Here is a 24,106-nt window from a genome sequence, read left to right on the forward strand (position 1 = left end):
TCGGAAATACGCATCCACGCTTCTTTCTCTGCTCGCCCCCAGTAAAAGGCGGTTCCTGGGGTGTTCGATGTAGGGCTGAGCGGAGCGGCGCTCGGGGGAGGTATTGTTTGTGCTCCCAGGGGCAGGATTTGTAGGGATGGGATGGTCAGAGTCGGGGGTGTTCTTGCTGGTAGAGCTTAAGGGATGGTGAGAGCGTGAGGAGATGACACGGCTGAAATTCAGGCAGCTGGTCTGCAGTGGCCATAATGCAGTGGGTGGTGGGAGCCATCACCGAGGGATGCAGGGATTGAACATTTTGGGGCTAAAAATGGCCCAGATGGTTTCCAGTTCACGACCTCTTTATGGGGAAGGGGAGCGTGCGTGAGAACGTGGTGCTGCTTGTTGAATGGAACATTGTGGGTTTTCTACCCTTTTTGTGTCTGACACGTGTGTTTTGTAAATTTGCTCTTCTGTGAGAGGTCTTGAACTCTGTCATCGGTGAAGGACCATTTTTCCTCATTGATCTGCTTACTGGAGTCAGATGTGTACATCAGTGGAAATTAGCTTTATTTCCAGAGAAGGAACAGGGCTCTAATTTTTCATAGCTCTGCCTCTTCTGCAGTGAGGCACCAGGCCTGCCCAGTGTCTACTCTTAAAAGAGCTCTGCTCAGGCAAGAAACTGCTTTTGGAGGGGGAGGAAACAGGACATGATGTCATTTGTCCATGGGTGAGAAGCAAAAGGATTGCCCTTAAATACTGACTGTGAGGAGCTGGATATGGCTGTCAGTTTTCTTTGAGTTATGTAGTCTAGGGAATTTTTCTCCTGCGTTAATTTTTGTGGTGTCCTGTTGCAACTGCAACATTCTCCTTGGGTCTAAAGAATCAGTCTGGGGAGTTGTTTGAAGTTGGTGAATGTTCAGTGGAAAGGCAGTTTGGTGGAGGTGTGTGCCTGAGAAGTGGCTGTTTGAACTGAAGTGAGGATTTGGTTCCCTCATAGGTCAGTCCCAGTGTGTGGAGACCAGGATTGTGACCTCTGTGTCTGTCACCTAAAACACTGCCTTGGTGTCTGTGTATGTTTCTTGTGTGAAGTTCTTTTCTTCTGTAAATAATAGCTTATGAAATATGTGTAAATCAATATACAGTTGCTTCTGTGAGCTTTGCTAACATAAATATTCTGTGTCTTGGCCGGTTAGTAGCAATTTATAATTTCTTTACTCTCATTTAACCTTCCCATGATGGGAATCCTGGTTTTCTGTAGAGCAGAATAGTTACATCAGTGTTCAGTTTTAACTTGGGCTCCTTGTTCAATGGTACAGATTTACAGGACTTGTCTTCCTTAGGCCCTGTTTCCCCACATCCTGGAGTCCACTAGGGAAAGTGAAACAGGCCACAATGAGCAAGGGAAGGATGATGCAATTCAGAAGGGAGCTCTCTTTGGTTTGTCTGAGTGAGTGTTGTGTGTCAGTTAAGGGAAAGAATGTGAGTCAAAGCAGCAATTCCAGTGGATGGAGTTGACTTCAGCCAGGTGTCCTGCCTGGCTGGAAGTGCAAGCCCTTTGTCCCAGGCTGTTTTCCAGGCTAAGTAACGGGAGCGATGTGAAAGTGGAGAGAGGGTGGAAAGTGTAGACTGAATACCATATAAGGGTGATGTGGATAAAATGTGGAGATAAAAATCTTGCAGAAGAATTAGACCCTTGCACAGTGTGCTCTTGCAGAGGAATAAACCCTTGTGTGGTGGACTGGGGATGTGAGTGAAGGAAAAACACTCTTCTTCCTTACGCTGGAGAAGGAGGTGGACACTTTCAGAGGTACTTTGCAGTAGTGGAGGGTTTGAGGGGAATAAACTCCGCCCTGAAAATGCACCACCTTTCCACTAGTGAGGATGGATGTTGGGCTTGTGATGACGGGACTGCCAGTGGTGTTTTACTGGTAGAACCAGTTCATCTTCTGCAGGAAATTTTTTCTTTGCTCAGCCTCATGCCCTCATTGTTTTTTTGGGTCTGAGTTTCCCAAACCTGGTCGAAGCTTATGGGTGAAAGCAGATGTAAAAACAAAGGCTGAAATTTATGTGGGGAGGTGGGAGAAAATAATGCTGTGTGAGTACTGGTGAAATGAAAATGGAGTGCACAGGAGTCTTAAAAAATGCATAAAGAGCAGAGGAAGATGAAGTCCTAATAAAAATCAGATGAAGACAGCTTTTATGTCTATGAAGAGCAGGCTAACAGAAATAGACTGTTTTTATTACAAATACCTCAGCCATTACATAACATTCTAAGTAAATGCTAACGAGCTAGTCTGTTACAGATTGCAAACACATACTGAAGGGAGAAGCTGTTTAACATTCACATTGTTCATGTTTTAAATTATCTGACGCTGTCTTGATTAACAGTAAAATTATAGTGCGGATTCAACATTACATGTCTTCAATCTGAAGTGTGGTGGTGATAATTTTAACTGATGTGTGCTTGAAAATAACGTGGGGTGTGTTTTCAGAGGCTTAGAGCATCAGAGACAGGAACTACTGCACTTTACATTCAGGTGCATCAAATGCACAAGTACTGCTGAAGAACTGTGGCATCACCCGGGGCTGGGTAACTGAGAGAAGAGGGGTCATTAAATATCTATTTAAATCAATGTACAGCTCATTCCTAAGTGAAATGGCAGCCTTGCTCAATTTTGGGTTTAGTTGGGCTGTAACTTGTATTCCAGCAATGACTGGCCTGCCTGTTTTTTGCTGCAGTGCTTGCTTAAGCTGGCAAATCAAACTTGCTCTGCTTAGAAGAGCAGCCCTTTTCAGTCTGTCCTCCTGAAATCATGTCAACTGCTGCACCTTGGTTTAAAATTAATATTTTGTAAGCATATGACCATTCCTAGGTTTTATTGTTTGTAGATTTTTACTTGCAATTTAAGTCTACAGTCGCAATTTTAAAAGAGTGTTTGCAGGAGCAAGGGTGTAAGTTATGCTTAAACTGTTTTGAATCTTCTAAGGTGGAAGTGCAGGAACATCTTCATTTTATTCGAGAAACCAGTGATTTTCTCCCAGTTGAAGACTTGCTGTGCTTTAGGACTTAATATTTCTTCTGTTTCAAAGTAACCACATAACCATGGAAGGACCTCATGGGCTTAATGTCAGTACATTGATGCTTTCATTTTGAAAAAAAAAATAAAAATATTGTATTTACAGGACTTGTTTTATAGTAGTGTTTAGGGCAGTGTGTGCTTCCCACACAAGATACTAGGTACAGGTGCACAACAGAAGTCCTCTAATGATGGAGAACAGTAAGATTTTCTCTTTGCAGTGGGTGTGAATAGTCTGTAGGAAAGATGTATCTGGTAAGAAAAATTTGCCTTTGACCTGTGGCAATATCTGTGTGGTTAACTGGCTGGAGTCACCAGAGTTAGGAGATGTTCTTCATGCCACAGATGAAGCTCTGAGCTTTGTAGTGCACACACAGCTTTGGATAAGAAGTTTCTTGGTAAGTATTTTAATAATGTGTTGAGCCTGAATTATTTACTGCATCTTGAAAGCAAAGTATCAAGGGACACGTGTTTTGGTTTTTTTCCCTAAGCAGAATAAATAGAGAACTAAGAGCAAGTGAAGATGTTAAACTTCATCTGCAGCCATTTGGCAGATGCAAGTTAACTTCCATGGAAAATGGGTTCTGTAATGCTGAAAGGCAGATACATAAAGCCGGGTGTGCTGATAAGGCTTTTCTAATTTAGCTTCTCATCTTTTTTTCCCTCTTTTTCCAACAAGACACGATTGAATCCAGTGTGAAGCAGAGGGCAGAAGTTGACCCTCGGTGTAATTAACCAGTGCTGTTCAGAACTGTTGTCTGTGTGGTGTTGGCAGCTGCATCTTTTACATACTGAGCATTCTTCATGAACAAGAAACTGTTCCAAGAAACTAATGAGTCACAGGGAAGAGCGTGTAGCCAGAGATCCAGAGGATAACGGGCAGCAGGTAGAAGAGGCTGTGAGCAGCTCTGAGCTCTCCAGGCTGGACCAGGCCAAGGAGCAGATTCCACCACCTCTGTGTGCCCCAGAGTGGCAGTTTTTAATTGATGCTGTCAGTGGTATGTTAAAAGTGGTACATTTGGCAGCCATGGATTTCACTGGCACAGTGGGAGTGTCTTAAAAGCCTTAAAAATATGCTGAGAAATACAGAGGAGAAATTATGTTTATTTTTGATGTACGTGAGTCTGGTTAGGAGTATGGCAGGAGTTACAGGCAACAGAGGATTTTAGCAAAGTGGTGACAAATAGTTATTACATAAATGATTAGAGTGACTATTTGGAACATTTTTTTTGTCACCTTAAGGCTGTACAGGACTTTGTATAAAGCTGTTTATTCTGTAGATTCCTACTGTTGATGAATGCTTCCATCAGGTTGGACCCTTCAGCACCAAAAATATCTTGAGAAGATGAACAGAAAAAAAGATGGAGAAAAAAGAGAAGAGGGAATTAATTTTGGCACATCTGTTCTAAAGAGGAATGAGAATTCTTATTGATGTAGCCTTAGAGTGGTTCTTGTGCACTTCCAAAATATTCTGAAAGAGCTCATGAACAGAGCAGCTTGCCTGAACATTATTTCAAAGCAACTTCAAACAAATTTCTGAAGTAAAAAACTAAGATGTAATTATTTATGTTATTTAAGGGCTAACGTATGAATGGGGGCTTTGGAAGAACAAGTTCTGTGTAAAAGTTTTATTTATTTGCAGCTGAGGTCAGGGATACTTTAAAGGTTCAGAAAGGTATGATGTGGAGAGAAATCCACTGCTCAAAATTCATTGGGAAGAACACTGAAAAAAGGTGTCACTTCCTCTGTCAAGAAATGTTAATTATTTCAGTGAGACTTGGTAATTGTGGTAAAGGAGCAGAAAATGGAAGCCTTGAAAGAGATTCCTCGAGTTATTCACAGCAAGGAATGATTTCAGGTTTGTCTCTTTAATCTGTCCTGCCCTCCTTCACTGTCCACGTCAACATGGGGTGGGTGGGGAGGGTTGAAAATAGTCCAGCGGTCCAGATGGCATTGTTTGAGAGTTTGTGGAGAAGTGCAAGAGCTTTCATTGTAAGAGCTGAAGTGAAAGGGGAAAATGGAACAGTGGAGAGATGGGCATTGGCTGTAAGTGGCTACAACTTCTGCTGCTCATCTGTCGGGAATCTGGTCTGCTTTTATGTACTCATTGATTTTCTTTCATCAGCTTCCTAAAAGGAAGTGTTTTGCACCGACTTAACACTGAGACCGACTTGAGGAGTCAGCTCTTGTTCACCTCAGCTGTTGTTTCTGGTAACTTATTGCAGGCAGCAGAGGAGCAGATTCCGAGCACTGCTCAGCCTGCATTGGAGTCAGATGTGTCATCAGATGTGAAGCTGCTGTGGACTTCTCTTCTGCTCCCCTGTGCTCAGCCTGACACAGCAACCCCTGCTCAGGATGCCAGGAGGAGGAGACTCCCCGCCTCACTTGCTGTGTGTAGGGACAGTGGTTTGCTAATGCTTTTGCCTTTCCAGGCCTCTGCTGCATGGGGTGGTGCAGATGAGCAAGAAACAAAGTGGTTCTTGTCACAGCATGCTGAGTGTGTAATTTTTTTAAGGGACTGTTTGTGATCTTAATCATTAACAGATGCCTTTACAGGGAGCTGCTGTGGTCTCGATAAACTGACCTAAATTAATTATTAAGAAGCCTAGTGGATAGTTGTAATTTTTTCAGTTAAAAAAAGACTTCTCATAGGTAAGACAGGTCACATTAGTCTTCTATATTCAGAGAAAAGTGCTGCCTGCCAACCTACTATTTGAATCCTATACTTAGATAGCAGGTACACGGCTTGTTTCTGCAAGAATTTGCCTTAATTTATTCCCTTATCTTTTGCTCAAATAGGCAGCAATTCAGTTTCGTGAGCTTTGAAGTTTTCTCATTCTTCCAAATAATGGAAGTTTCTTTAATAAATGGTTTTGCAAATCTTGAAAATAAGTCTCATTTGGCATCTGCAAGTTGAAAAGCTAATTGGATGAAAGCACTTACATTGTTCTGTTCCCAGAAGTAATGAGAATGCATATCATTAGGATGCTCTCTTTAATTCTATAGAAACTGTTCTTTTTTTTTTTTTTTTTTTTTGGCCCTGGCTTCCTTCCAGAACTTCAAAACTCCTGCCTCAATTAAAAATTTACAATTTTAAAAAGTTTCTTAATCAACTGCACGAAACTGGAAAATAAAAAAAAATCTGTCTTGCAAAACATCTGCTAAATGCTTGGTGACAAAGAAGTCAAAAATTACTTGTAAAGAAATTGTCAGGCTAAGAAGGAAGAAAATAGCCTGCCTTAAAAGTGACCTGCAAAGAAGTTTTGGATCTTATGTTTGCAGAAAAGGATACATTTTTCTTTGAAACATATTCAGTACTGTAGCAAAACATCTAAATTGTGATTTATGTTTGAGGATTATCAGCACATGGCCAGAATAGCTGTGTTGGGTTAGTGCATGAGCTCTGTGGTGTGCTAGTTCTGCCTTAGGTGTGACACACACTGCCAGTCTCTGCTGGAATATCTTGAAAAACCCTTTCTGGCAAAGAAGCTGTACTTTGATAACTTGAAAATGGGCTGGTACTTGAAGGAAAGCTCCTAGTACAGTTATTGGTGGTTATTCATATTTGTTGTTTTCACTGGAGCTGTGGTTGTGGCATTAAGTTTCTTTCCACTAGTTTGGTTCACGTAGAACAAATGAATGAATGAACTGGACACTTGCAGTACCAGGGAAGGCTGTGCTGTGTTTGCCTGGTCTCTCTGCCCCACCGGTGAAATTTTAGTGTAGTGACTGTGGGGTTCTCATGTCATACAGATCGTAGTCTTTTCAGCTTCTAGAAGCTTTTTATTCATGTATCAGTGAGAAATAAGATCTGTTTTGCATTGCTGCCTTGTTGTACCTCAGCCTGAACTGGGAATTGCTCTGGAGAGCACTGTGAGCTCATTCCACCAGCCTGTCAGTTGTTGCTCTGTGAGTTTGCAGGCAGACACATGTGGAGAAGGGTTTCTTCAAGCATGACTCCACGTTCACTGCCATCAGCAGTGGGAAATATCTGGGACAGATGCAACCTTCCAAAAGCAAGACAGAGTAAGATATGCTGGCTCAGTGTTGAGGCTGCTCTGTTTGTACCGAGATCATTCCGGACCCTTCCAAGAGGGGGAAATACTGAACCCAGTGAGTGTTTGGTTTGGTGGCACACGGTGGGTTTGTGGTTCTCATCATTTTATGGTGCCTGTGGTGCATGCAACTGGTGTAGAGCTTCAGCCTTTGAGTCCATTCTCTTTAGTATTTGATTGTATGCAAATCCAACATGTTAACCTAAGGAACTGTCCCTTGTGTTGCAAAGCAGTTTGAAAAAATGATCAGTTTTCTGAAATCTGGGCACGGCAGATGTTGGATATTCAGTTCAGAATTGTTATGTAAATATTCCAAGCCATTCCAAGAATGGCTTCTAGGGAGCTGGTGTATTTATTTTAATCACAAGCTGTATAGTTCTTAAGTTTAATTAACTGTACTTTAGGTATTCTGGGGGAAACTATGTGTGGCTTTGCTTTGCACAAATGGTGGAACATGGAGGTGATGTCTCGTGGTATTCCAGACCAGGAACTTGAAGCAATAGTAGAGGAGTTTATGTTAAAACTGTCTGATGATATTTGTACTATTTTTCATTATAACCTCTGGGAATTCAAAGAATTACCAGACACAAAATACATTGAAGGGAGTTTCTTAATTTGAACTTGTTTGATACTCGACTTTGATAATTGATACTTTTAAAAATCTATTTCTGTTTTAATTGTAAAGTTATCATTGAAATACAAAGAAAAATACTGAAAGTGTAATTATAAAGCTAAAGCAGACAGAGGTATTATATCCTCTGCATGTGCAGTAGTTGAGAAGTGAATACAGTTTTTGGGGAGCTAATTACTAATTTCAGGATTTGCTTCATAGAAATGACTGTATTTATGCTTGAGTGCCCCTCTGCATTGTCTCCTTCTTTCCTTGTAAAAGACAAAAGTAAATCCAAGAGTTGTGTTGATGAACAGCTTCCCTTATGCAGTAGAAAGCTGAAGACCAAAATTGGACCACTGGTGTAAAACATGGAAGAAAATGACATACATAAACATTGACATACATAAACATTGAAAGCATTGAATGCCTGGGTAATTGTATTGCTGTAGGTAATATTTAGATAGTATTTGTCAAAAAATTGGACAGCTTTATTTGATACTCTGAATATAAAAATGAAAAACAATTTTACTCAAACTAGATGAAATGAAAACTGTCCTTTTTCACCCCCCCGAGTTCTCGAATAGCTGCACTGGCATCATTCTGCCAGTGAGGGGGAGATCCATAATCTCTCATTTACCTGAGGTCACTTCAGAAGGAGATTATTTCATAGACAGTACAGATATCAGAAATGATCTTAGCTGAAAGGAAGCAGCTGTGTAACACATGAAAATATTTAGTCCGTTTTTTTGGCAGTTTTATTGCCAGTGTGAGTTTATCCTGTCTGTGGCTTTTTAATCCCTTGCTGTACGGGCACATCTAAAAAGTCACGCTGATCGTGATTGGTGCTGCAGATGAAGCTGCTTTTGGCAGGGCTGTTCCACAGGAATGTGATTTCTGTGCATGTTAATGAAATATTCACACGCATAGTTAAATATATATTAAAATCTGTGGATAGGAGCAAATTAGAAGTTTGCTGTCCTTGGGTCTGTGGGGTTTTGTCATTATTCTTTAGTTCAAGAATGCAGTGGAAAGAAACAAGTAGAACTCATAGAAGCTCGTTTTTTTCTACAATATGTGTCCTAAAAGTTTGCTTAAAATGTGTCGCTGCTGTTAGTGCTGTGTTAGACTTAAAACACTCCTCTCAGAAATTCCTTGAGCTGTCATGATTTGTTGCTGGTTGTCCTGCTGGAAGGCCAGATTTTAGGTGACTGGTCTTTCTCCCAAAAAGTTGGTTCAACAAGCTGCCTCCCGGTCTAAGGCAGCAGCAGATTTCCTTGCTCCATAGATGGCTCATTCAGATTAACATATGCTTTGTGGTGAAGTTAGTTTCTGTGTAGACTTTTTTGTGGGTGGCTAATTTGGGTTGTTTTTCCTTGCTTAGCTTAGTAGTTCTATTTAAGCCGTTGCTGGATGTCTGTTAGAAGTGACGCAGACCTATTTGTGGATGCTCATTTCTGGCATCCACAAACTCCATTTTAATAAGATGCATCCGTGGGATAATTCCCTAAAATGGCTCTCTTGTATCATGATCCATTTTCCACCTGACATACTTAGTTTTGGTAGTGTTTTGGAAAGACTTTCCTAGGCTTTAAAGGGGAGTAATTTGAAGAATAATCAAACTAACAAAACCTTTGTCTTGTGATGGAGTGTCTTGGTTCTAAGGAGCAGAAATTAATTTTGATTTTTCCATTTGGTGGCCATTAACAGTGTTCCTCTCTAGGTTTTCTAGTACCTCAGGGAGCACCCTGTGCTGGAGTTTTCCTGCTGAGGTGATGGGTGCAGGGAGAGATGGTGATTTAAAGGGTTTTCTTTTCCTACTCGGCCACATATCTCCACAGATTGTATGGAACCAATGCAATCTGTGCATTGTGTACCCTCTTCCAAGCTCTGCTGAAAACCAGTCAGCCCAAAATCTAGAGGTGGAAAAGTGTATTAGCAAGGCTTTCTAAGGAAATTAAAACTTAGTGTAGCTCTCGTTCAAGAATGAGTTGTAGTGAGATCTACCGAGAGCTTCTAGTCTTGTAGGTCATAGAACCATGTCTGAGGTACATGAAATAAAAGCTCAGGAGTCCTCAAAGTTTTACTGCAATTTTCAACCTGCTTAGCAGCAAATCTCCTTGTCAATGAACCTTGGTGCAGATTAGTCTTGAGGGGGAGGGAAATCCTGACGCTGGAGACTTTATTAAGTACTTTGATTTGACAGAGACTTTTGCTGCTGAAGTGTTACTGGAGGTTATTGAAGCCTGTGTTTGTGTTGTATTAAGCTGACCAGTGCTGAAGTTCTAAAGAACTCTTAATAGTGGGATAAATGGCCAAATTTTTTGTTTATTTGTTTTGTTGTTATGTTCCTAAATAAAAAATTGACCTGAAAATCTTGGTCCCAGAGTGGTACTTTGGGCAATAGAAAGTTATAAGATCATCAATAAGAGATTGTTGTGTACAGTTTATAAACATCCACATCAGAAAAGAGAAGTCAGTGTGTTTCATTGGGATTCCATTTGTTATTTGGGTGCAGCCTTCTCAGTGCAAAACCATGTACAAAAAAAAGTGTATTCAATAATTACCCAGTATTTTTGAGAGTTCATTTAAAATAATAGACTCCCTTGATAATGGGTTACAAAAACCATGAAGAAGGCTTTCTTGGGTTCCAAGTATGTTGAATCCAGTTTTCCGTTTTTCTGTGTTTCAGCGTGGCATTATGTTTTTGTATTGATTTAATTTAAATTTTCTGAGCATCCACAGTTGGTTTTCAAAATTTAATATCTAGCTGCAGATTATCCTTGGGTTTTGCAGTTAGGAGGCATCTTCTTCAGTACTAGAATCTAAATATGCCAGACTTACAGTTGAAATGAAATCTTTCCTTTCTGGCTGAAATTTTTAATGCCACATTTTTGCGTGCAATGAATTTTTTTTTTATATTACTAACACTGATTTGAGAGCATCTATCTCTAACACCAATTGTGGTAAAAAAGTTTCTTCAGTGTCCCAGAAACAAAACTGTTCTTAGAAAAGTGAAGTTGTGGCTGGATGCAAATAACAGATTTGTATATGATGGTTTTTACCCCTCAACCACTTTTACTGTGCTTAAAATAGAGTCTGTCTGGATTTGTTTCTTGGTTTCTGTTTTGAGAGGTGCTAATGTGTCCCAGTTATGAATAAACTTTCATGTAGTGTTTTTGATGATGTTTCCCACTTCACAGATGGGCGTTTGAGGCTCTGAGAGTTGAAGGCTCTAGGAAATCTTTAGCAGGTTTGAGTCTTGAATGGTGTTCTTTGCCTTGTCATTCTGGTTCAGCCTTCTCCAAATGTAGCCCAAATACAACCATTGGAGTGGAGGTGACAGGTACTAGATGTCCTCCTGTGGTGGCATAGGGATTGTGGGAATTATTCCAGTATTTGCTTAGTGTTTTTAAGACTAAAATTCTGGGAAGCTCATGTACAGGTTGCCCGTCCTAACTGATTGTGTCCTTGTATGCTCAGCAGGTGTGGGATGGGGGGTTCAAGGTGATGGGACTGCATTAAAAGCCACTGTAATATTGCTGAAGAGGTGTCTTCACATGTTACACTTGTGTTAAAAATACAGACTTTTTTTGGCTAGAGGTTTAAAAATGCAGTGTATAAAATATGGATTGGGAGAGTTTGTCATCTGGTTGTCTGTGCTCCCACCAGCCACAATGGGGTATCTGAAAAATGCACACTGTAGTCATCTTTTTCCCAAAGTTGAGGAGGAATGGTGGATGCTGTGTCTCAAACATAGGCAGAAATGTATAAATTGGAAGACTATAACAAAGAATATAGTTATTTCCCATGGCAATAGTGAGAGTTGATCTGTCCCTGCCAAAAAAACCCCATGGATAAAGTAGACTTTCTGCCTGAGTCTTTTCACAGCTTTCTTCCCCTTTTCATGTCTGTCTGTACTACTACACCAAGAAAAATATACTGTAGCTTACACAGAATGCTGTTCTGCTCTGCATGTGTGTAAAACTGATTTCATGTACAACTGAAAAATACTGAAATGGGCGTGGTGGCAGAGAAGGACTGAAAGCAGACAGGAATTGCTGAGTGAAATTGTTAGATATTTTAAACTTCTCATCGCTCCAGTCCTCAAAAGTGACCTCAAAAATAAGTCATTTTGAGGAATTCTGAAGCGATCAGGAGAAGCCAGTGGAAAAGGTCTGTTAAATGTGGAGGGGGTTTGTTTGATGGGGTTTTATGGTATTTTAAAAATATGATTGTGCAATGTGAATTATACCACATTCAGTTTCCTCTGTACCAGCTCTCAGTATCTAAGAGGGTCCAAGTAAATATCCCTTAGTTGAGACCAGGATATCTAGAATTTGTGGCAACTACTTAGTGTGCTATTTTCTGTACACAGGCTTCCAAGTTCAGTGTGGGATCTAAATAAGCCAGCCAGTTGGAGTCTGAAAAAATAGTCTGGTACAGAAATTACAGTAACAATTTTAACCTTAAAATCTTAAGGCCACAGCGAAGGTCACTTAACTTATTTGATAATGTGGCAGAGCAGCTGAAAGGTAATCTTTGCTCTAGAATTTTGGGAGCATTGTGCCTTCTGTAATTATGCATAATAGTAACTGTAGTCATTCAAAGTGAACAGCTGACTTGCTTGGATTTCTTCATAGTGCAGTGAGCCCTGCCAACTGCCATTATTGCTTGTGCTGTTCCCTGTCCTTCTGTTCCCTGCAGTGGGGGTTATTTAACTTTACTGAGTGGCTCTGACATCTTTGCTGTGTCGCTGCTGTTCAGAGGTGTGTGCAGCTGCCTCCTGTCCTTACTCACAGCACAGTGAGTCCAAACTTAGTCCAGTCCTTAAAGTGCTGCTGTGCACTAAGAGAGTCCAGACTAACAGCTGCCTCACTGATAGAATGTGTCACTGTTGGGGCAAATTAAGAGTCACTCGGTGAGCCTGGGACTTGCCAATGTATTCTGTGCACAAGTTAAACATGTCCTGTGTTAAAACACCTTGTAGGTTGTTCTACGGGAGTGATTCCAGTGCTCTGGCATGGGAATGTAGCATGTACAACTAAAGTTTGGATGAAAAGGCAAAGCTCTTGGAGCTGGATAGTTTTATGTGGCTCAAAACCATGCAATTATCTCTTTATAACTGTTGTTGGATGGCACTGGGTGCTTGTTTAATGTGTGACTTGGCAGGAATGTTTGTAGAGGGACACATGGGCTCTTCAGAGGGAGGATTTGTCATCCCTGGCTTGGGTACCTGGTCTAAAGTCTAATTTTGCGAGATTATCTTCTTTGGCAACCAGTATCAGGTCTAAATTTAGTTAAATATGAATATATTGACCAGCCTAATTGAAAAGAGCACTGTGTGATGCTCGATTTATTTCTGCAAGTCACATTACTGAGGAATGTGTAATCGTTATAAATGTTTTAATCATTATGAAATATTCAGTTTATTTTTCTCTGTAGTATAAGTTTGGAAAAACTTGTCAAACAGTATGGATTTCAGTAATATCAAAGGCATAGAGCTCAGCTGTAATGAGCAGACTAATTTTTGTAAATTTAACATAAAAAGATGTTATTGGGGAACGTGGTTACTGTCTTTAAGCTCTCAAATGTAGAAAGAACAGTTGTTACAATTAAGGTCTGCCCAACTATGAAGTGTGTCTTGCTCTGTAAAGAAGAGTTATGATTAAGATTTTCCATGTTTCATCTCTACCAGAGGTACAGGCTTTGGAAAATATGACAAAGCATTATCTTAAACCATTCTCAGACTTCTTTCTGCTCTGTCTGCATCTTGTTAGGGCTTTGTAAATTTGAGGGGTAAGAAGTGACCTGATTTGTCTTTTTATTTCCTTTTTTTTTTTTTTTTTTTTAGTTTGGTTTCTTGGTTTGTTTTGTTTGCCAGCTTCCAGATTATTCACAGTTGTGAAGCTACTTCACGTGTACAAAATCCTTGACTAGGATGAGTCTTTTGCTGCAAATGAAAACTGTATATGAGCTGTTTGCACTTGAAAGGATGTGTGAGCACAGTGATTATAGTGTAGGACTCCATACCTTATATGCTCACCTGGAAGCTTGTTTGCCACCCTGTGTTCCTGGTAATTATCTGCCCAGTGCCTTCTGTGATGCTCCAGGATGATTGTGGTGGACTCTTTATCACAAATACAAGTCTGGGAGCAGAGAGTAACAGGAGAATTGAAGGGATAATCTGCCAGCTTCATTCACAGACGTTTTACTGAAGACCTTATGATAAACTGAGTTTCCTCATGGAAGAGTAGCCTAATGTCTGATCTAGACTCCAGCTTGATAAACTAGTCTTCCTGGATTCAGGTCTCCAGACTGGCTGAAAGCAGCTGTGTGGCCGTGAATAATCCTGATGGGCAAAGCTTGACATGTTGTTGAATTGCAAATGAGTGTTGAGGCAGCCTGCAGAACGAATGGTTGCTTGAAATATGCTGGACTGATAACTCCAAAGATAAGCTTGTCAGAATTCATGTGTCAGGCTGGGTGGGTTTTCCCTTCCCTGCACCTATAGTTTGAGTAGTGAGCTGTGGCTTCCAGTGGAACCTTGCAGTGTCAGAGTGCAGTTTTTTTTCGATAGATGAGGGATGACCTAACAGCCAAACTGAGGTCTGTGATCTGCTTGGTGGACTGGGTTCACCCTGCTTCCATCCTGTGTTTCATGGGTTTGGATGACATGAAGAATGACTGTTGGTGTAACACTTGCTGTTGAAATAGCCAAATGCTGACTAATCTGGAAAAAAAAATCTAGGAGTTACTGGCTTTTTGTGAGGGGAGAATATGTTTCTTAGCCATGTATGTGGCCCCATAGGAAGCTGAAGACTCTCTCCTTGGCAACAGCCTGCATGGGTTGTAGTAGAAAAGCATCTGGCCCAAGTTATGCTGAAGCTGAACCACCCCAAGGTTATTTGCCATCTTAATTTTTTCGTCTTTTCAATCATGGCTTGTAAATTGAAGTAGAAGGCAGAGGAGGATGGGAATGTTATCATTCCTATATAAAAAATTTCCACCGTCTTTTGACATTGCTTAATATTTCCATGGTCTTTTGACATTATTTAATGTCTGTCATGACTGAGTAAGGGCTTTGTTCTTTAGGCTGCTTGTCCTTGCAGACTCTCCTTAATCCATGAGCACCTTGAATGTGAATCAAGTTCCTTTTGAAGATTTTCTGCAGCTCTGAGTTTGACATTGGAGCTTGTTGATCACCAGAGGATTTGAGATTTGAGCAGGATGTCTTGCTTCTTGCTGCCTGCTTTAGAACAAAACACAGGGGTATTTGAGCATACATAGCTATTCTGGAATTCAGATGGAAATATATAAAAAATTGCTGTTGTAAAAAGGCTAGCAGGATTTTTGGAGTGTTAAATCAACTGTGTAGTAATGTTCTGGTTAAGTGAATGCTCCTTGTGTTCCTGCCTGGTGCTGAACAGCAACTCTGGCAAGTTCCTTCTGAGAACTTGTAGTGAAGTATCAGTGTTAATTACTGGGTTTTTTCTCTCAAGGCCTGTTATTCCAGAGGAAGGAAGGAGGAAAGAGATGACCTGCTCTAACAACCCTCTAATTTGCTGCTGCAGGAAGAACAGTGTAACTCTTGGTTTAAGGAATTCTCACCCTCCCTGTCTGATCATACCGTGTTCCTAGTTTTGATAAACAAAAAAGTCTTACTCTGTGTATTTAGTTTCTCTGGCTGCTGTGTTTGTGATGATTTTAATTGGAAAAAAAGCAAATTCCAGAAATACTGTGCTGCAGTTAATGGTGTCTCAGCACTTGGCCTCAGGAGTGGGTGAAGTCATTGAGCTTCCTCAGTGGAGAAATAGCTGCTGGTGGAAACTTTGCATGTTTGTGGGGATTGGGATTGGGTTTTAATTACTTGTTTTGTAGTGAAATCATAGATGGTATTTATCACTTCTGCAGTGTTTGATATTAACTAAATGCTGACACTCAGGATTTTGTGATGTTCAAATTGTAGAGATGGAAATACTTCAGAATTCCTAGTGTTACGTAAGGATAGAGGTTTCTGGAGTTAATGCATTCTTTGGCATCTCCAGTATGCTGAAATGAAACAGCATTAGTGGTGTTAAATGTGCTGTCCACTTCTGCCCTGTGAGCTCTGACTTAAATGCTGGCTTATATTCAAACTGTTTTACTTTTCTGTTGTTTTTCTTTACAGGCAAATTTTGAGGAGTGAACAGAAGGTACCAGACTAGATGAGTTTCCAGCGAAATGTCGGAAAAGTCAGGCCAGAGTACAAAAGCAAAGGATGGAAAAACAAAGTATGCAACACTCAGTCTGTTTAATACTTACAAGGGAAAGTCACTGGAAACTCAGAAAACCACAGGTGAGTGAACTGTCTGCAGTGGTGCATTCTTTCTGTTTCATCATCACTGCAGTGCTAATTAAGGGTGCAAAGTATATGAGCACTTAACCACAGCAAGATTTTTTCTTACCTGCTTGGTCCAGCAGTGAAGTGGAAGGGTTGTGGAAAGCAGCATTCATTATAGTTTTTGGTTAGCTGTAAACAAGAGTGTCAGTTCAGAGACAGCATTTGCAGTCTAGTAGGAAGTAGAATGCAGGTAAATAAAAACCGGTTTATAGCCGTGGCTCCATTTGTTATCAGCAGATGAGATGCCATTCCCCAGCTGTGCTTTTCACTGCAGTGAGGTTTGAGGTACTGGAAGTGTTTGATTAAGGAGAAGGCAATGTTTGTTTTCAGGTCGGGTGCTTTGTCTGTTTTGTGGACAAACACTGGGTGAAACTTGCACTGACACCTCAAATAAGGTGACTGTGAGCCTGCTTTTTCATGACTGATGGGATTGAGAAGCAGGGGAGAATGACATTCTGAAGGTTTTGAATTTGATTTGACATAGTAGCCTAAGCTGAGGGTAAAAGAGGGAAAGTAAATTCAAACTTTGTTAAAGTTTGCCACAATATTATTTTTAAAGGTTGAAACCGAGTTGTTTGTGGTGACACAGCTTGCCCAGGGCAGTAGCTTGTACTTGTTCACCTGAGTTGATTACTTGGTAGGTTAAGTGTCCTGTGTGGTGCATTAGCTTTGTACTGCTTTTTTTTATGCTCGTAGTCTGGAGTTAATGCACTTTGTAGGAATGTTTTTGTGAGGGCAACATCTGCCAACTGAAATTGGCAGCAAAAAAGAACTGGGCTGGACCCATGTGGGTATTCCTGGACTCATCAATGTACACTGAGTTCCAAAAGGAGCAAGAGAATTATGCTTGATGAAATATTGAAGGATATTAAGACATCAACATCATATTTTAAGTGGCTTCTCTAGCTTTCTCTCACCATTGTGTGTAAAGGTGGGGCCATATATCCTTTTTAATCTGGAATAACGGCTGTTCAAAAAGTACTCAAGTTCTCCCAAGCCAAGTATTTCCAATTGCCTTTTTAAAACATTCAGTTATGAAGCATTTTGAATTTCTGTTTCTTGTACTCTGAAACTTTTCTGACTTCCTCGCAGGACGTTTCTGTGTAGCTTTGCATAAGCCCTGTCTGCTAAACAGCCCCATTGACTTGCCCTTTCTGCTTTGCCCTGCAGTTGCTGCACGCCATGGATTACAGAGCCTTGGAAAAGTTGCTATTTCCAGGAGGATGCCTCCCCCAGCCAACCTGCCCAGTCTCAAAGCAGAGAACAAAGGCAATGACCCCAATGTGAACATTGTGCCTAAAGACGGCACAGGATGGGCTTCGAAACAAGAACAGCACGAAGAGGAAAAGTAAGAGACCAATGAGCTCCACCTTGATTTGCTGTGCCAGTTCTCTCCAGTTTCCCCAAAACTAGGGATGGGCAGGGCCTGGGGAAGAATTGGCTAGACTTAGAATCATAGAATCAGCCGGGTTGGAAAAGACCTCTGAGACCATGAAGTCCAACCCTTGATCCACTACCACTGTGGTTACCTGAGTGCCACGTCCTGTCTCATCTTAAAAACCTTCAGGGATGGAGAATCCACCACTTCCCTGATGGATGATTTTAATTACCTCCTCTGTAAAGAATTTCTTCGTAATATCCAACCTAAACCTCCCCTGGTAGAGCTTGAGACCATGCCCTCTTGTCTTACTGCTGGTTACCTGGGAGAAGAGACCAACCCCCACCTGGCTACAACCTCCTTTCAGGGAGTTGTAGAGAGTGATGAGGTCTCCCCTGAGCCTCCTCTTCTCCAGGCTCAACAGCCCCAGCTCCCTCAGCCTCTCCTCACAGGACTTGTGCTCCAGTCCCTTCACCAGCCTTGTTGCTCTTCTCTGGACCTGCTCCAGCACCTCCATGTTCTTCCTGAACTGAGGGGCCCAGAACTTGATAAAGTCCTCAGAGTAGCTGCCAGAGAGGAAACAGCACCACTACTAATTTTTGTGAGGAAGAATCTTGCTGTTAGGGTGATAGCTAAAAAAAAAACCCACAAAAACCACACATACAAAAAAACCCCTCACACTTAAAATGGAAGTGGTCTACCTAAAAATTCCACGTGAGGGAAGAGTATTTCCTTTAGCCACATGGTGGCTACCTCTGTGTAAGTTTTGATGTCTGCTTAAAGGAAATATTTTTGTAAGATCAGTGTAACCACCTTTAATAAAATTCTCTTGAAACTCTAGGAGGAACCCTGAGATGCACAGCAGCTAAGTTAAATAATAATATTCAAATTCATGAAAGTATGCAAAAATCTGTTTAATTGTGATTGTGCTGAGCTATGGCACAGAAAACGCAGAAACTCTTGATTTATATACATTTATTTGAATCTCTGCTTTATTTTTCTAATGATTCTTGATATTTGCACTTCAGGATTTTTTGCTAGAATGCCATAAATTCTACAGACTTTAAAAATTTTCTGTCTTAAACTGTACTATTGTTTCAAACTCCTCCAATATGTTGTAAAACCGAAACAGAAGTGATGGCAATGTTGATGCACTTTATGCTGTGTATAATATAACTTTCCCATACTCAATGCAGTTTCATCTGCTAAATTTGTTTCACGTTTGTACAGCTGAAGAAAATAGAAGCTACAACTTTTCAGTTTCTACTTGGAAAGTATTACAAAGCAGATATTTTGCCACGTAAGCTTAAAATAGGATGTGATTCTCACTACATACGTAGAAGCAAGGTTTAAATGTTAATTCTTTATCATACAGATTGTTCTGAAAAACAGTTGAAGCTAGAGGCACTGACTGTATGTTTTTAGCACTCGTGAAAGCAAAAGATGAGGTTTAAAACTTTTCTTCCCCATCTTGCCATCCCTTTATTTATTTGTGTACTTTTTTACATTTAAATGTCAATTTTTTGCCATCTCTTTGAAAAGCTATTAGACTTCAGGAATATGGTGTTGTGTTCGGTCTTTTATTTTAAGCTTTTGAAACTGCAAATTTACAGTTTTCTGCCCCGTGTTTTGCTTGATACTTCAACAACATCTTCCTATACTGCAAGGTCACTTGCACTTTGTCCTGTTAAATCTGTAGCTTGTTTGACTAAAACACATTTTATTCTGCATCTTTGCTTTTCCATGGCCTCCTGCATGTGTTATATTCCAGTAGCTGATGTTATGTTTTAAAATAAGTGACTGTCCTTTATCTGCAGCTGGAAGTGTTTTGCCTTTGTGTTTGCGTATGTATTATTCTGATAAAGGCCTTGAAGACCCCATACAAGTAAAACAAGGAGGGGGAGGGATTTGCTCCCAGGAACAGGTGTGTATGCCCAGGCCATGAGTAGATTCTCCTAATTTGGACCATCTAAAGTGTTTGCTCGAGTCTTCAGGCCATTTGTGTAACTACTCCTGTATTTCTGTGATATTTCAACATGCTTGAAGTGCTGCAGTTTAGGTGTGGAGTGTTTTATTGTTCCTCTCACAAGCCTTGTGGGTAATGGGAACATCTTGATAAGAGTTTGCTTTAGTCTCTTGTATCACTGCATTGGAGTTCATGTGAGTGAGGTGTTCCCTGTAATTTAGGTTTTTTACTACTTTCCTGAGTTGTGACTCGTTCTGTGGGTATTCCCTCAGTCCCTTGTTCCTGGACAGTGCAGCCTGTTGTGTATTGATTTGATTAATTTAGTTGAGTTCTTTCCCTCATCCATACCCACACCTATAGGACAGTGCTTAGATAAATAAAATTCTAAGTGGCTTGGTTTTGAAACAGGGTAGGAATGCAAGGAATAGTTTCTTTAACAGTTTTGTTCCTTGTTTCCCTTGTGTGTGACAAAGTATAGCCATGGAAGTTACAACTTCCCCAAAATCTGCTTAGAAAATGTGCAGCTGTAAGAAAGTGCAACTAAGTGGAAACAGGAAAAAAAAGATAATTTTTTTTTTTTTAATCACAGTAATCTCTGGAAACAAATGAAAATTGCATTCAGTTGTCCTTGTGAGAAGCCTCTGTGTTTTTCCCCAGTAATGATTTTTTTAAATGATGTTTACTTCTGTGTCAGTTCCCAGACTACTGTGTAGGGCGTGGGTGGATCACTGCAGAACCCAAATGGAACTGACTTCTCAGCCCTCAGAAATTTAGGATTACTGTAGGATCTGCGTAAAACACAATTGCTTCCTGTGAGTTACTTGACTTGATACTGCACTAGTTATCTCTTTACTGGTATAGTAAAGTGATTTTAGACTACAGGATTTGCCCCAGAGTTCCTCTTTTATCAGAAGTCACTGCTGATGAGCTGGAGGTCTTGACTTGCAGACACAAATGCTGTGGGTCTTCTGTTATCTAAATATTCAGATTTCAGAAATAGCTTTTATGGAACCAAGTTAAACAATATCATTGAATCTACAGACTAGGAAAGTCTTACGTGTCTAGTTTTTTTTTACATTGCACAAAAAGAGTGCTTATGTCTCTTCATTGTTAAGGTGGTGAGACTGAGACCATTTCTTAAGGCTTCAACTTCTCGGCTCCAGTTCCTGGTACCCAGGCAGTTTTTCATGATGTCTTTAGCTTTCCTTATCAGTTCCTTTTACTTCTAGTTTCTGACATGTGTTTGCCTTCTTTCTCTCAGTTCATGGTGGTTTTGTAGTGGTTTCCTCTAGTAATTCCTGAGGCAAGGGAACATTATTCCAAATAATTTCCTTCGATGGTGGTAGATGGATGGTTTTTGGATTGTCCAATACACTACTCTAAAAGTTATAATTCAGTTCATGCCTGACTGTATTTTCTGCCCAGCCATTTTCATTAATTCCTCTCCACTTTGGGAAGTGGACTCTTGAAAGAATTAGCTAATTAATTCAATTTTTTTTTAACTGTTACTATAACAACTTCTTTTATGTAAGAAAATGCTTTTTCCGTGGAAAAGTAGTTATTGGTTCTTCAGCTGCACAGCTCCCTCATTTCATTCACTTGTTTGCAATCCTGACGAGCTTATTCTGTGCTCACCCTCTTGTATTCACAAGTGCTTTTCCTCTTCATTCCAGACAGCCAGACGTGCCGCAGACACAGCCAAAACCTGCTGTTCCTGCTCCTCCAGAAGCTGCTCCTGTTGCCAAATCCTGGGCCAACACCAAGCCAGGTGGACAGGATGGTAAGTGCTGGTCAGGCAGAGGGTTCTTGCCTGGCCCAGCAGGCTGGGAATGCTGCTGGGAGAGACCTCCACACCCAGAGTCCTTTGAGTCCTGACCTGGCCAGTTGGGACTGGGGAAAGTTGTGGAAGCACTTTTCCAGGCTGGAAGGTGAGACAGTGGCTGGTCACTGCAGCTGCAGCAGGATTTATCAGCAGGTCTGACTGCTTTGTAAAGGGTTGGGGTAGTCACCTCTTCTGAACTGACAGGGAAATGGTGGTGGCAGTGTAAAACCTCAGAAATCACTGTGGTGAGGAGAGGGAATCACAGTCAGTTCCTGCAACATCTGCAGTTTTTGGCATGGGAAGGAGAGTCATAAACACTTGGTGGTCATAATCCTGATCATAATTTTGGATCATTTTGTGCAAAGTGTGTGTAGTTGTGTTTCTGTTTAAACACATGCTACAGCAACACTTTGCCCTTTATTTTATAGATTCCTTGGTTATTTTAGTATCAAAGTGATAGTGCTCAAGTAGTTTTTTTTCTGGGGAAAAGTTAAAGGTTTGTTTAACATAATTGTATGAAAGGATGGAGAACTGTTTCCATTGGTGTGAATCTTGACTTAATCGTACATTATAGATGTAAGATCAGAACTGAATCTTCAGCAGATTTTTTAAATGCTTCTAGAGTGAGAGGTTACTTAGAATTCCTGTGTCACCATTGTGAAAAATACCCTGCAATGTGTTTTGTTCCTTAAATTTGAGTATTGCAGACTTTCTGTGGCTGTAAAATGGAGTTTAGGCTTGCAAGTTGAAGAAGCGAATTCTCTTCTGAATAGAGATTTTAAAATAGTAAAATCTAAATTGCGTGGAGGTCACTTCTTAGACATTATATAGTTTGTTAACATCACATATTCAGTGATTTGGGATTTTTTCCCACTAAGTATTAGAAGTGACAATCCTACATTCTTCATTTCTTGCTCTCTTCTCTGATGTTCAGTGTTTCTTTCATTGTCAAATATAGGAACTTTTCTCCTATAAGCTTTTACAAGATTTCTGTGGAATAAAAAAAAGGAATTCACACTGATGCAAAGTGATCTGCACACCAGCCTTTCTGCATAAGCTGATAAGATCATCTCCATGACACAGGAAATAGTGATTCGGCTCAGTGGCTTCAAAATGCGTTTAGCTAATTATTTCATAGTTACCATGGCAGCTTGTGTGCCAAGCCCAGATGGCACCCTCATTTCATTCAATTAATGCAGGAACGGGTTTGCTGTTTCCAGAAGAAATACTGGATGTGAATTGGCATCAGCTGCTTGCTGTCCTCTGGTTTGAAACTCAGGATACACCTGTTGTGCTCATGCTTTCCTGAGCTGCAGTTGGCTCCTAGAACCTGTACTGTTTCCAGATGCCTTGTGAGTGTTCCAGCAGTCACTCAGCCACTGCCTCATGCTCTTGTAAAACTTGAGTGAGGCAAGACTAAACCCTTTTCTGATCCTGTCCGTGGCCATGTAGAAAGGAAAGACTTCTGAAATGTAACAGCAGCATGAATTTTTCAGCTCAGGCATTGGCTGACAGTTGGGGTTAAATGCTGCCAAAATATCTTTGAATTCTTTGAGTTCTGTCTGAACTGAATGTGTGGCTGACATTCTGGCTATTTCAGATTAAGAGCTTAAACACAATCAAGGAGATCACTGATGCTGCTACTTTGCCTTTAAAACATTGTTGCTGTTCACAGTGTAGACTTGAGCAGAAAACATTTTTGAAGATTCATCAAACTCATGGATGTTGCATGGCCTGGGATCTGGGAAGGGGATCCCTTGCCTGGCAGGTCATCTGGTTAGTGTGAGTGGTTTTCAGTCCTGTTAAGAGCAAGTCTTTGGATGCAGCTGCATGGGAACATGAACAGTCAGTGTCCATTAACAAAAGACAAGTTAATGTGATCTGTAGTATGTCAATTCAATGAAAATTGAAAGATTTCAAGGCAATTTGTAGGCACCAGGATAAACAGTGGCATTTACTGTCATGCCTTTACAAAGTACAGAGTAAGGAGTTTATCCTGTGCTTGACTGCTAATCGTGGAAAAAACCCAACCAAAGTCCACTGAAATCCCTGCATTTTATTGTTAGGAATGATTCCTTCAGAGAGTGGAGGGAAAAAAGCTTTTCTAGTTGTGGAAAAAAGCACGGCTTGGGGAATGGGGGCTTTTGGATGGCATGTGTTCAGATCCCTTTTTGTGAGTTTGCCCAGTAATCTCTGTAGGCTAATACCATGTGCCTTTTAGCAGCCAGTAGTAAAGACAGGTATAGGAACAGGGTGTTATTCAGGCTGTTGGAACAGAAATTTCCCCTCAGCAAGATAATCAGTGATTGGGCACTACAGTGCTGCTGATATAGGTCTGTGTGAATTATGTGAATGGGGAGGTGAAGAAATTGGTGCAAAGTAGATGCCAGCAAAACCTTCTACAGAGGAAGACAACCTGTATATTTGACTTCCATACCAGGTACAGCAGAAGTCTTAAATTCCAATCTTGAGTTATGATGTCAAGGGTTTTTAGAAATCAAGAACACTACAGTTCTGATACTTCTCTCATAAGGTAAAAACTGTGGCCTTTTAAAGTCCTGAAGATTTATTATTAGAACAGTAATTAATCTTAAAGGCATTGCAGTAACATAGTTGCCCATTCTTGGGTGCACTATAGTTGTAGAATGAAAAGGAGGAAACCTTTGCCTGGAAGGAGTGGGGGAAAGTGTTTACAGAGCTGAGGAACTTCAGGTACTCCCTGTGTTCCTTGTTCCATTGTCCATTATTCCTCTCTGGTGCTTCTGGATTTTTCTCAGCCCCAACAACTGTGATAATTGGTCTAATAAATTTAGCAACTCTGATAGCAAACGTGAAC

General features: G+C 40.7%; 1 protein-coding gene across 7 annotated transcripts in view; it reads left to right on the top strand.

The window, feature by feature from the left end:
* The window catches only part of PRRC2C (proline rich coiled-coil 2C), a 70,769-nt gene that overhangs the window by 526 nt on the left and 46,137 nt on the right, over positions 1-24,106 (top strand). For 6 of the 7 annotated variants that reach the window (XM_027658337.1, XM_027658341.1, XM_027658343.1 and 3 more), the window contains exons 2-4: positions 15,892-16,059; positions 17,275-17,452; positions 21,122-21,228. In XM_027658337.1, the coding sequence (XP_027514138.1) occupies positions 15,945-16,059; positions 17,275-17,452; positions 21,122-21,228 (400 nt within the window). In that variant the 5' untranslated portion in view covers positions 15,892-15,944. Of the gene's footprint in view, positions 1-1,767; positions 1,787-15,891; positions 16,060-17,274; positions 17,453-21,121; positions 21,229-24,106 lie in introns of those variants that run through there. The other variant, XM_027658338.1, reaches the window with a different exon arrangement.

Source organism: Corapipo altera, unplaced genomic scaffold (assembly GCF_003945725.1).
Source record: "Corapipo altera isolate COAL_440 unplaced genomic scaffold, ASM394572v1 79, whole genome shotgun sequence".
Taxonomy (NCBI): Eukaryota; Metazoa; Chordata; class Aves; order Passeriformes; family Pipridae; genus Corapipo; species Corapipo altera.